The sequence below is a fragment of the Embiotoca jacksoni genome, unplaced genomic scaffold (genome assembly GCF_022577435.1).
Source record: "Embiotoca jacksoni isolate LCO1_2020_lvr unplaced genomic scaffold, fEmbJac1.0.p SCAF_14, whole genome shotgun sequence".
In the NCBI taxonomy this organism is placed as follows: Eukaryota; Metazoa; Chordata; class Actinopteri; family Embiotocidae; genus Embiotoca; species Embiotoca jacksoni.
This window is the reverse complement of record NW_027185274.1, coordinates 5,590,797-5,604,067: the sequence shown is the minus strand read 5'-3', so window position 1 is coordinate 5,604,067 and position 13,271 is coordinate 5,590,797. Positions and strand designations below refer to the sequence as shown.

The window sequence follows — 13,271 nt, the reverse complement described above, 5'->3', positions numbered from 1 at the left end:
TTGTGGAAGAACAACGAGAGAGATTTGGGAGATTCATTGGGTTCATTGACCGCAGAGATTTACAATACAATGCTGTCAGGAATAAAGACAAGAAGGCAGACATGCAAAAGGTGCAGCAGGCAAGTAATACGGTCGATAATAATACAGTTTAATCGTCAGTAAAATACAGCATTCATTTATTTGCGGTATTAACTCATCGGAATATAAAAACATGAGAAGAAGAAAGGGAGAATAAATCATTGTTTCAGTAGTCGGGAAGCCTTACAGTAACACTTTTACAAATAAATACTGAGCTCATATCAAAAATCAAATGGAATTAAACAACACTACAGACAAAAAAACAACACCTTTCTATGATTCTATACACAAGGCGGATATTTATGCTTATGTTTTCATACATTCGGATACTTTAATACTTGTATCAATCATCTTCACAGTCTTTGTGATTGTTGAAATCTACAGCAGGTTCCATCCTGATATCTGAACTGTTCGTGTAATCTCATTGTGCTTTAATGCAGTGAAAGTCACAACTCACTATTCTTCAGTGTGAGATGAACGATGGATAGATTGATGGATAGATAGATAGATAGATAGAGAGAGAGAGAGAGAGGGAGAGAGAGAGAGAGAGAGAGAGAGAGAGAGAGAGAGAGAGAGAGAGAGAGAGAGAGAGAGAGATAGATAGATAGATAGATAGATAGATAGATAGATAGATAGATAGATCGATAGATGATGGATGGATAGATGGATGGAACAGTATCGATTCACACAGCTGCTACAGCTGTATTTCATTGAGGAAAGGATTTGTTTCTGCTGAAAACATTGGCCCTGGAGGTTTGGAAACTGGGACAACATGGCAGCGTAACAGCAGAGAGAGCTCACGTTGCTACTTTTAGACAACATTGACATTCATATTATTAGACATTCGCTTCAAACACCAAGGAATTCACACCGTGCCACTAAAAAAAGAGTAAAATCAGCTTCATGTGTTTACTATCATATATAATACTAGAGTTAGTATAGAATACATTGTGTTAACAAGTCAAGTGTTTTACATGGGCCTGTTTGCTTTAGGAGAAACTATTGTGGATAAGTGATGGCACCGTCATATTGGAGAGCTTAATTTCATCTATAGATCAGATGTGATGAGTACACAGCTCTGTTTAATCCCACTGATCTCAGTGGTGACCGCTTGTTTCTGGAAGCTCTAAAAGTGTAGTTGTTGGCTTTAGGCAAGATATTCAACTTCAACATGAAAAACAAAAAAAAAGGTCTAGATTAAAATCTATAAATATCATGTGACTAGTGGAAAAGGTCACATGGCCTGGTGTGTTCAGGAAGTCTAAGGAGTAAAGAGTAAAATGAATATAAACAACTTGCAAGGAAAAATTTGGGATTAAACGGGTTACCGTGTTTAATGTGCGCACCGTGTAGTTTACAGCATCATGTTAAACCAAAATAGCTGACAGATTAAACTGTTTACGTGACGATGGGGCAATTTGAAAAGTCAAAGTCAAAATGGATTAATCCACTGAAGACCTTGAATATCAAACATACTAAATTTCACCTTAATCCAATGGCATCATCATACCTACAGCCCCACCATGAGCGAGTCCTAAAAATGTTTGTGAAAGTTACATTTTAAACACTCAATGCAGCCACAGTGGAAAATCCCCCTGACATTTTGGGTGCACAGCCAGCTGTGTATGTAGGTCATAAAACTGAAAAAAAAAAAAAGAAAGAAAAAAAAAAAAGGGGAGGAAGGAGGGAATCAAAAAGTGAAGGAGAGGCATGATGTAAATAATAGTATGTGTAAGCAGCTGTGCTGTGTGGAGATGGGGGCACAGGGACAGCTAAAAGTACAAATAGCGGTAACCTGAGCCGATGGGAAAGGCTGTGTTATGGCTTCATGTACCCAACTGACGGGGGTTTTAGCTGTAGGACAAACTAAGACCAAAGAGAATCTGCTCGTCTGTCACACGAGTTAAAATTGAGACCACTTTAGACCTTTTAAAATGATTCCGACATTTTTAATCTGACATATTTAACCAAATCCAAAAGCGTTTAGTGGCGAGAAGACGTTCACCCGTGGGCAGACGCACACTTCTGATGTGGATCCAGATAAACATCAAAATCAGACATCATGGTGACATATTTGATTCTTCACGGCTCACGTTGGTCCGGTGCTGGCAGCTCAGAGATTGACTGGGTCAAGACATTCGTCGTGTGCTTCCTGGTTAGTGAGTGACACGCGAGAGTTATCGTGCGCCACACGGGCGTTGCATTAAGCCGATCACTTTCAGGTGGTCCACTGAATGTGAGTTAGTGGGGAGGAGGGTTTCCTGAAAGAAATCTACTTCATCCAGTCCCGAAGTTTGGACAGATGACAAATCACACGCACGCTTTTAACCTCTAACCTAAAGAAAAGATCTGTTTTATAACAAAAGAAGGAAAAACAACCTTCGGCTGACTGGTCTTAAATCAACACGACTGAACTGGCAACGTTTCTAAATCCACAAGGAAGCCTCTCATTTACTTCAGTGTTTGTCTTTTGAAATCTGTGGTCTGAACTCCGCCATTCGGCAACAGTTGAGCTGACGTTGCCTCTCGTAAAACACGGAGTGAATTGTTGCAGACGTTTCTCATTTTAGAGGAGCCAGAAATAGCCCGGTCTGTACAATACCAAGATTGCGAAAGAACAGAAAGCTTACAGCTGCGCAGGCTTGTAAAGGGACTTGCTCCAAGAAGTGACTTCAGTACAAGAGCAGAAACAGAAAATGGCGGCCAAATGACTTTGTTAGGTTCATTAGTGGTGAAAAAAAAATACAGTATAAAACAAAATAAATGATACAAAATGATTTTCAACACACTGAATTAAATATATACAGTCATATTCCACATAAAAACAAATAATGCATTTGAAGGAATAGTTTCACGTTTTAGGAAATACGATATTCCAGCTCCTTGGGAAGGGTCGGCCGCCGCCAGGCCGGCTCTTCCTTTTAATTCCTGTCGTTACGCAAACGAAGCGAAGCTAAGATAAACTAAGCTGAGACTCGTCCGGTTGTACGGCGTCATATTTAAATCGACATAGCGATATAAAAATGGTATAAATCTTCTCATCTAGCTCTTGGCAAGAAAGTGAAAAAAAAGTATTTCTGTAAATGTTGAACTATTCCTTAAACACCACATCATACTCGATCTCTGTCTCACACACACACACACGCACGCACACACACACACACACACACGCACACACGCACGCACACACAAATTACCAGATTCGAATGCACTTTCCATCTGCTGTCCGTCCCGCTTTCAGGAGGAACTGTTCCGTCTCAGTGTCGCTCCGAGTCCTTGTTCGGTTCTGTGCTTCTATTCAGCTTTCATTGCTGAATTCTACTCTGACCATCTCAACCGTTGTGCGTTTTTAAAACCCACAAATCCCCGAGTTCCTGCAGATGCTGGTTTTGCGTGGTTGTTGAAGCAGTCTCCATATTCGAGAAGGGGAAGTCGATCCTGTTTGGTCCGGTCCGCTGGCGATGCGAACACTTAATCTTTAACACTTTTGTACTGTAACATTTAGATATAATCACTGATGATTGTCCAGAGAAATGTCACATATAAGCAGGTCCACGGTGTAGTCACGTAACAGTAAGTGCAGGGAGTCAATGGGTTAAATATTCTGCTTGGATACACACACACACACACACAGAGTATTTTATTGCTGGTTTAATACGTTTTGATTGTAAAAATACTGCATATCGAGTCTTTCCGATTGTTTGCTCTATAATCATCAAAACTGAGTAGGATTACAGATATGGAGTTATAGTGCTACTGAGGTGCTAGTGGCAGTGTCGGATGTGTGTTTCTGTGTGTTCTCCCTATCGGAGTGCGATGTTTGTATTTTTTGCCTGACATCTCTGGTGGTTATTTATGGATATGGTGTGTATGCTTGGCGACACGTTTGCGTCCGTGTCGGTGCTGCTCTCACAGGTAGGTGGTGGCCTCCCTGTTCTCCCTCTCTCTGGCTTGAGCCACAGCCACGTTGATGCACTGCAGCCACTCCTCGGCGTGTTTCTCGTCCTGAGCTTTCAGCACGTAGGTCTTGCTATCTGTGAAGATCTCAAAGGCCCGCGGCAGACCCCGATCCCGACGCTTTTTGGCAACCACCTGTGGGGGAAAAAAAATAGAAATGAAAAAGGAGGAGAGAAGATGACCAACTATGACTTCAACATTTGTCTCCTGGGGAAAGCTGCTGCTGTCATTTTTGAGGTTTATATTGATTTGGCTTAACAAAGCCTCAACTGCCTTTAGAGAAGTGATCTGCCTTCTTAAATTATGTAAACATAACTGAGGAGGATTCAGACCTTCTCCCAGTACACTGCAACATGATCAGATAATATAACTAGGTTTAAAATGAGAACAATGGAAAGAAAACAACAACCTCTGTGTGACCACTAACAATAAAACTACATCCAAAAAGAGGCGTAGAGCCAAAGGTTTCATCGAACCACTCAAAAAATGAAATGAGGTCTGCGGAATGATGACAATCACCTTGACACTTTGCACCTTGCTCAGCTCAATAGGGATGTCATCCAGCTCATCTTTCTGTGGAGAAGACAGACAGTGACGATGAATGTAGTGCAGGAAAAAGTACAATACGAGGGTGGATCAAAAAGTTCAAAGACTGCTCCAGTTCCGCGCTAACAGTGCGTAGTACTGTGGCGTGCACGCAGCACAGAAAAGCTATAACCTTCACGAGCAAGTACCCTACGTATCCTCGCTTGATTAAAATCAGCACCTGAGTTACAAATGCTTTTGTGAGGTCTGTTCCGGGTGCGTCTATGATTCCTCCATGGCTACGACCCGAGGGGGGCGCGTCGAATTTTGTGTCAAACTCTGGAAATCGGCAACACAGACTCTTTAAATGCTTCTGAAAGTCTAAAACAAAGAAGCAATGAGCCTGGAGAGGTGGCATTCACGTTTCCGAGGGGCGGAACGTCCAAAACTAAAAAAAAAGGCCGGTGAGGGGCCCAACCGGGTGAGTTTTCTTTGACATTCGCAGGGTTGTGCGCCATGAATTTGTCCCCCAGTATCAGACTGTCAACACCCAGCTCTACTGGGATGTTCTGATAGTGTCTGCTCAAGTTTCATGTACATGTACCTTAAGTACAGTACCATTCATTATCTTTACCTGCGTTATCCTGAACAGGGTCACGGGGGAGCTGGAGCTTATCCTGGAAAGGTCGCCAGTTCATCACAGGGCCAACGCAGAGAGACAGACGCACTCACTCGCATTCACACCTACGGGCAGTTTAGATTCACCAGTTAACCTAACATGCATGTTTTTGGCTGGTGGGAGGAAACTGGAGTACTGAGTGAAGCCACGCAGGCACGGGGAGAACGTGCAAACTCCACACAGAAAGGCCCAGGCCCCGGGTAAGGTTCGAACCAAGCCCCAGCCGAGGCTTGAACCCTGAACCTTCCTGCTGTCAGGCAACAGCGCTAACCACCACCCTCACGCTACGTTTTGTCTTCAAAGAGAGTAGGTACCTGCTTAAAGTTTGAGTTTTTCCAGTGTGCACTAAGAAATCTGTCTTGCAATGTTAAAAAGCTCTAAATGCGTTTCAAGCACATGAATGACCTTTGACCTCTTGTTGCTGCAGTGTCAGATGTGTTCTCTTGATTTCAAGGAGCCCAACTCTGTTTCCTGACGTTGTTTCCAGTATGTACGACCTCAGAACAAACGACTCGCAGCACAAACAATTACACTTTATTGTTCTATTGTTTCCCCGTGCAGGGCAGGAAATGAATTCCTCCAGCTCTGCAGCACATTATGTCTGTGTTTTAGCTACCTGAGTGTAATTTTGAAAGTGTGTGTTTCTGAGTGTGGTGAGGTGTTGTTGTGTGTGTGTGTGTGTGTGTGTGTGTGTGTGTGTGTGTGTGTGTGTGTGTGTATATTGTAGCGCAGCCATGTCTTCTTACCTCATAGTTAGATATATGGTTACAACCACATAACCAGAGCGAGCTGCAAGACCCATGGCAAGTGCCCACATCCTGTTTGTGTGTGTGTGTGTATGTATATGTGTATGTATATATATATATATATATATATATATATAAATAAAGTAATAATTAAATAAAAGCATTTAATTGGAGTAGACATATTTACATTTTTACCTCTTGACCAAGCTTTGCTGACCGTCACCACTGAATAACGGGGCTAGTACCAAGGCTGGAACTGGAGTGTCCAGACAGATTGATGTGTTGACACGGCTAAATGTTTTTTTTTTCTGTGATGAGCATGTTGCATTTTGGGTCTCTTTTACTTAAATTTTCTGACAAATCATATTGAAAATGCACAGCATGCTCGATTTTGGAGCTTCTCAGAGAAAGCGAACCCACCGTTATGATGACTTTGCACAAAGGGTCGACGGTAAGTTTTACTGACAACTAGATAACTGCCTCACGCCCGCACTGTATCCCACTGCCAACCAACCAAGTTGCAGTTGACGTCCATGTCTGTCCAGAAATATGGTCACAATCTGCCCTTCTGTTCCTGAGTTGTGGCATCAGGTTTATAAGAATGTCTATTCAGTCCATCTTCGTGTCCAAGTGAATGTTCGTGTCATATTTAAGAACAATTCCAAAAGATGTTCTTGAACAACATATTGTGTTTACAAGCTTGGGATGTACGGACAACATGAAAACATTTTTGCCTCTTGCCGCAGCTGTTGGTGGCATGGAGGCTTGTAAAAAAACAAAACAAGTTCTAGTCTTAAAAAACAAATGGTGTGTTTGGAGACACACGAGTCCCCAGGACTAAAAACAATCAAATAAATAAGTGGAAACTAATGACGGCGATGTTGGAGATTGATATTGAACAGATTTGAGCAGTAAAAACATTTAAACAAATAATAGTTGTTTTATGTGAACTGAACTTGAATATGAAACAGGACCAAAGACTCCAAAAGATGGCAAAAAGTAAACTGGATAAGGTGGACACATGTTTGTGCTCTAACTAGTCCCCACATATCCGCGTACATGCAGTGTAGGTTTATGCAAGTATCATTTTGTCATCCTAATGATCTTTCTTAATTTCTTTCTCAATTAAAGTCTTACCCAATTAAAGTTTGACACAGGTCTATGTCTTGTCCCAGCAAAAGGAAAATGGAGGACATACAGGGGCTCAGATATAACCTACAATTCATTTAAATGTTGTATTTTCTCTTTACCATATTTTACCAACAAGTAAAAGTCCCCGCTTCGTGTGTACTTGGGAACGTTTCAAACCTCTCGGTGTCGAAGCTGCTCGATCATTCAAAGTGATCTTACACCCCAGTCGGAAAAAAAGGTCTTTCACAACATACCCACCACCTCCAGAATATGCTGGCACACACAGACTGAGCTCCGAGAACAAAGACGCAAAACCTTCCCAATCTGTGGCTACTGCAAAACAGACAGCAGAATCCATTACCATCTGGAGAGGCGCACAAAGACGATTGTTTGGAGTTGAAAAAAAAAAGAAAAAAAGAGCTCAACTCTGTTTCTGCAATTCAACCACTGAATATTCCCATGTTTCCAGATACTCCTCTCTGATGTTGTGCCTCATTTGAGTTTTGGGAAGCTGATTGCATATACAGGACACTCAATCTCTTATTGGCTGTGAAATATTCATTTCATTATAATAGTTTCACTTGTGCAAATGACTGCCAAACGGAAATAGTAAAATTTCCAAACAGATCCTATTCTCTTGCTGAGCAGACTGGAAATATTTGTCTTTCTTTAGTTGGGAGAAATCTCACCACATCTTTTTTTAAACAAACTTTTACAGACCTCTGACCTCTCATTTAGCTGATGCTGCTTTTTGCTTGTTTTCAATGAAGCAAACTTTTCCGTTGTACAACGATCCTCTCTTTGGTGTTCTCAGCCTTTGTTCTCCTTATAGTAAGTCACAGGCAAACACAGGAAACCAAGAGGAAAAATCACATTGTTGCAGGCCAGAGGGAAATCCCCCTCAAACACACAATGTACGACGTTGTACCTCCTCTTCTGTGTTTGCTAGTTGTGTGTAATGCTATCTGCTTTGAGTTATAGTGGGTGAGAGTGACTCATTTTGTTCCAGCCTCACGCTTTGGCCCTGGGGGTCCCTCAGGAGTCCCTACCGGGGACAAGGTTTTCTACAGTTGGATTCACCGGATGCTCCTGAGGGACAGTTGAGCTTATCAGGTGATGGGATTTCCACTGTTTCATCCAGTTTCATCATGATTCAAACGGCACAGAGCATGGACATATTAATGAGGGTGATCTGTGTGAAACGCCAAGGACAGTTGGTGTGTTTGTGTATCCATGTTTGAGTGTGTTCATGTTCACTGTCTATACGTACGGATTTGCCTCTCCGAAAGAGAAGCTGGTTTCCTGCCAGGGTGAAGTAGCGGGTTTTCCAGCGCTTAATGAACTTCCAGCGGACCTGCTTCTCTTTCAGCTTCCCTTCGATCAGAGGCTGTCCCTCCTGGTTCACGACTAGACGTCCGCACAAACACAGAACGACGGACAAAAAGGGAGAGAGAAAGATAAAAAGAAGACGGACAGAAAGAAAATATATGAATGCTTTTGTCAATTTACTGTACATGATTGCTGTAAAAGGTCATCACTACGATGTGGTCATGTGCTGGTGGGTGTTGTCTTGTGTCTACTTGTTTTGGGTGCACTAGATCATTTACTTTGTATGCTCCAATCAGTCTCTCTCTCTCTCTCTGTGTCTCTGTGTCTCTCTCTGGTTGTGTGCTTTCCTTTTCAGGTCCTGATTACTTGGCCCCTCCCATTCAATCAGGGGATTGACTTCGCCTGTTCAGGAGTCTATATAAGCCTGTTTGCCTCCAGAGCTGCTGTTTGCTCTTCCCTGACACTTTCTCCCCTTCTTTTTCTTGTGGGTTGGCCACTACTACGAGTCTGTTTGGGGTTATGTTTTTTTTTTTTTTTTAAGTTCCTCTTTGGAGGTGTTTTCTAAGTTACTTTGTTTTAAATTTGTAAACAGCATGTCTCACATCTTTGTCAGTGCCACATGAGCAGAGTTGTGACATGCCAGCAGTTTGACAGCTGAGACTTGAATCTCCAAATGAGCAACACTGTTTGTGTCCTATGTTGTCAAGGTGAACAATGAGCAGCTCAACATTTGGGAATATACTGTCCAAGTATAGAGTTTATCTAAAAAAAGAAAAAAAAACACCACAAAGTGTTAAAATACCAGTGCACAAGTGAGCACATGGCTAATGTCCTCTGGGAAGTTTGAGTTTGACACCCCGCTGTTTGGAAATGGAAAACAATGGCTGCCTACAAAATATGAAGAATGAACTCCCGGGCTAAAAAGATTGTCATCTGCTTTGACATGTGTTGGTACTAACATTAAGAATACAGTATAAAATCACAAATATAATGCCCTTTCCGGTAATACATGGTACAGGGAATGTTCTGTGAACCCTCCCGATCTCTACAGCACATGTCCCCCTAATTCTGTCTTTAGTTTTTTGTTCTGACACTCAACCACTTTGAACGGCATTTGTATGAAGCTATGTGATACAAAAAAAAACTTGAATTTATCCACTTCCAGTCAACGTTAATGAGCTGCTCAGTTTAAATCAACAAACGCACTTTGTTTCACTCGTGTGTGTGATCAGATAGAAGAGAACACATAGCTGATTAGAAACACTCACCCACGTCAACCTCTTGGATCAAATACAGGATTGAGAGCATGTGTATGTGAGTGTATCTACAGTATTTGTGTGTATAGGTGTGTTGCTCGAATACAAATGAACAGCATATTTTATTCAACATGGAAAAAACCTTCTGATCAAATAAATTTTTAAAGGGACCATAGATAAAATTTCCATCAATATAATTCCTTACAAGTAGTTTACAAGACTCCAGCACTTGTGAGTGTGACTGTACACTCGAACCGTTGCGAAACTTGGAGATGTTTTGGCATGTTCAGATTTGGATTCAGATGCTGGTGACGAAACAGAGACGTTCTTTGTATCCATGATGTTGAGTAAAGCGGCAAAGAGATTACTGCAATCTAATCACTGTGTGGGCATTTTGCAAAGATAATGACCAGCGGTGTATTACACCAAACAAAACAAACCAGTAAAGGTCATCACAACACAAATCAGACGAGGAAGGAGGAGAGAAGAAAGAGAAGCTTCGTTTCTGTTTCACATTATATAAAATCAAACATCTTTCTGTTTCTTTGACAGCTGGTGAAATGACATTTTTTAGCATTACAAAGACATTATTTCAAGGCCGCATACGTTTTTATGGCTATTTAATTGTGTGTTTTGACATTTTATAAACTAAATTATAAATTGATTAAACAAAATATTGCTTCATAGTTGAAGGTGATAATAATATCAAACTGTACTTGTATAGTGCTTTATCACCTTTTGGTCTCAAAGTGCTTTAACATGGTTTTTCCCATTCACACACTAATGAGGCTGATCACCATGCAGGGTGCTGCCATCAGGACTGCATTCACAGGTACACTATTGGGAGCAACTTAGGGTTCAGTGTCTTGCTCAAGGACGCTTGGGCATGTGGACAGGAGGAGCTGGGGATTGGGCCACCAACCTTCCTAGTTAGTGTGCAACCCACTCTACCGACTGAGCTATAGCCTCCCCCTCAGAATTACTCAATACAACATAATACAAACACCTTGCTGTAGCACAAACACCGATTCCTCCTAAATAATTGATGAGGGTTATGTTTGATTTGTTTTTACTGATGAATCATCAAGCTGCCATATATTTAAAATGGATGCATTATTTTCAAGTTATCTGTGTGTGTGTGTGTGTGTGTGTGTGTGTGTGTGCGCATGTGTGTGCGTGTGCATGCACGTTTTATAGTTTTTATACATCTAAGTGGACATTTATAATTTTTTATACACCAGAGTAGACAAAAATGACATTGGGAGTTCCCCAAGACTCCACTCTCGGGCCTTTTTGGTTCAACATCTACTTGCTCCAACTAGCTCAGATTATTGAAAACAACTAAATAAATGTACATTTTTACATAACCATATCACCGGGGGATTATTATCCCCTACAAGGTCCCAGTTGAGTGCATTGAAAAAAAAAAGTCAATGATTGGACGTGCATAAAACGGAGATAAAGCTGAAGTAATTGTTTTTGGAGACAAGGAGGAACGATTAAAAGTCAGTGCTCAGCTGCAATTGGTTACATTTGAAAGCCACGAACCAAGTGAGAAATGCTTTTGCAGTCATGGACCCAGACCTGAATCTCAATAGCTAAATTAAACCAATTAACAAAGTCAGCCTACTATCACCTTGAAAACATATTGAGGATTAAATGACCTTTGTCTCGGGATTTGGAAACACTTGTCCTGTGACTCAACAACTACAATGCAGGGCATTAGTGTTTAGCGCTGTCCCCTCACAGCAAGACAGGGTTTCAAAATTGTGACAGGAGTCAAGTTTCCCACCCAAATCATTACCAGAAACAGCAGTCCCTCCAAACAAGCCTAATTTCACCCTCGGGCCCAAATAAAAAAAGACCAACATGTTTCATAACTGTATCTGTTGGTGGTTTTTGGCTGCAGGACGATGACCTCAAGTCAAGATGAGGTGTGTGGAGTACAGAAATATGTATCAAAAACGACAACTACGGATGTAAACCAGACCGTACACTTACTCACCCTTGCTAATGATCAATTATGGGAAAGAATGTGGTTGTAAACTAGTTACTGCCCCCTCCAGTGTGAAATGTCAAGGTTTTTCTTTTGAGTGTCTGAATTTAGCAAAAATGTCAAGTCAAGAGAAAAAAATGCTTCTTGTACCATGTTTATCTTTGCAAAAACATGTTTAAAAATAGAACAACAAACAGTAATGAGAACGAGAATATATTTGTCTTGGTTGTCTTGGTATGTTGCTAATTTTTTTGTTTGCAAACATGGCTTGGATAACTTTTATGTATTTCACTCTTTTTTGGCATACAATTTACACTATAGTTTGAGTGAATGAATTCCAAGCCTATATAGTCTATAAAATACTTTGTGTTAGCAGTCCCACAATGCAATGCACCATGCTAGTGATGTGAAAATTACTTTGTAACTTAACCAAACAGCAACCACCCGTTACGTCACCGAAAGGTTCGTGAACTATCGTTTTGATACCTCCAGGTTGGCATTTCGGCCATCGGCATTTTAATATTTTGGAGCCAGAAGTGACCGTATTTGGATGAACACGGGAGGAGCGAGTGGTAGATCTCACTCAATCTAACTGGAACCGAGGACACTACGCTCGCCTACCTATAGTGGAAACCTGACTGCACCACAGGCCCGTCAAACAGATACGGCCCCAAGGCAACGCCAAAACGGACTGCGTCTTGGAGCCATAAAGGTTAAAGATGCCGTAAAGTAGAAATGAAAATTAGTTTTAAGTTCATCACACCACAGAAGTATGGGTTGTTAACTACCCATCCAAATTTGAATGAAAAAAACTACAGACAAGTTTGTTAAATTAGGCTTTGAAATAGTGAGAAAATCATCAGTCTTCTCTGCTCTGAGACTGGGGGGGGCGTGTCCCCTGAAGGAGCTGAAGCTCCGCCCACTCCCTGGGAGGTGTTCAGTGTCCTGTAGGACATTCCTGTGGCTGCAGTTCTTTTCCCCACGAAGCGGTCCGTCTGACATCCAACCTCTCGGTGCATGATGTCCCACTGGTAGTCTGTCTCTCTGGTGGACGGAGCAGCCTGCTTTAGGAAAACAGAATAAAATTAGAATTTATTTGTCCAATGAGTGAAACATACAGATGCATATAAATCCAGCTTGTCCCCCTGAACTGTAACACAGGAGTCAAACTGGACACCAGAGACAGCAGACAGTGAGTCTCCAACTACTTCTAACGCACCTGCATTACAGTAGTGGAGATAATAAGAGCCGAGGAGTTGATTTAGTTCTGCAACGACTGCAACATGCACAACGCTGCATTACCTCATTCATTACATCACGTCAATTCAAACTTTGAACCTGCTCAGGTCGAGCCGACAGTCTTTCTCTTTCACTGATGTCCCTCCACCTCCACCTCCAACTCCTCCACCTGCTCTCTGCAGCCTCCTCCACATGTAGTCGGACTCGTTTATCCGGACCGGTACCGGTACATGTAACCCAGAGGGTCGGTGATTGTAACGTTACGCCGGAGTACAAAAACAACAACCCTCATTAATCGGGAGGACAAGATCTCCTCTGGTCCATGTTTACCATCA

At 41.8% G+C, this 13,271-nt stretch overlaps 1 protein-coding gene across 2 annotated transcripts in view; it reads right to left on the bottom strand.

Moving 5' to 3' along the window:
- Positions 1–13,271, bottom strand: part of veph1 (ventricular zone expressed PH domain-containing 1) — an 84,674-nt gene continuing 71,403 nt past the window's right edge. For both annotated transcript variants that reach the window (XM_069147587.1, XM_069147588.1), the window contains exons 13-15: positions 8,387–8,523; positions 4,555–4,608; positions 1–4,170 (exon numbers count right to left, since the gene is read on the bottom strand). In XM_069147587.1, the coding sequence (XP_069003688.1) occupies positions 3,988–4,170; positions 4,555–4,608; positions 8,387–8,523 (374 nt within the window). In that variant the 3' untranslated portion in view covers positions 1–3,987. The remainder of the gene's footprint in view (positions 4,171–4,554; positions 4,609–8,386; positions 8,524–13,271) is intronic.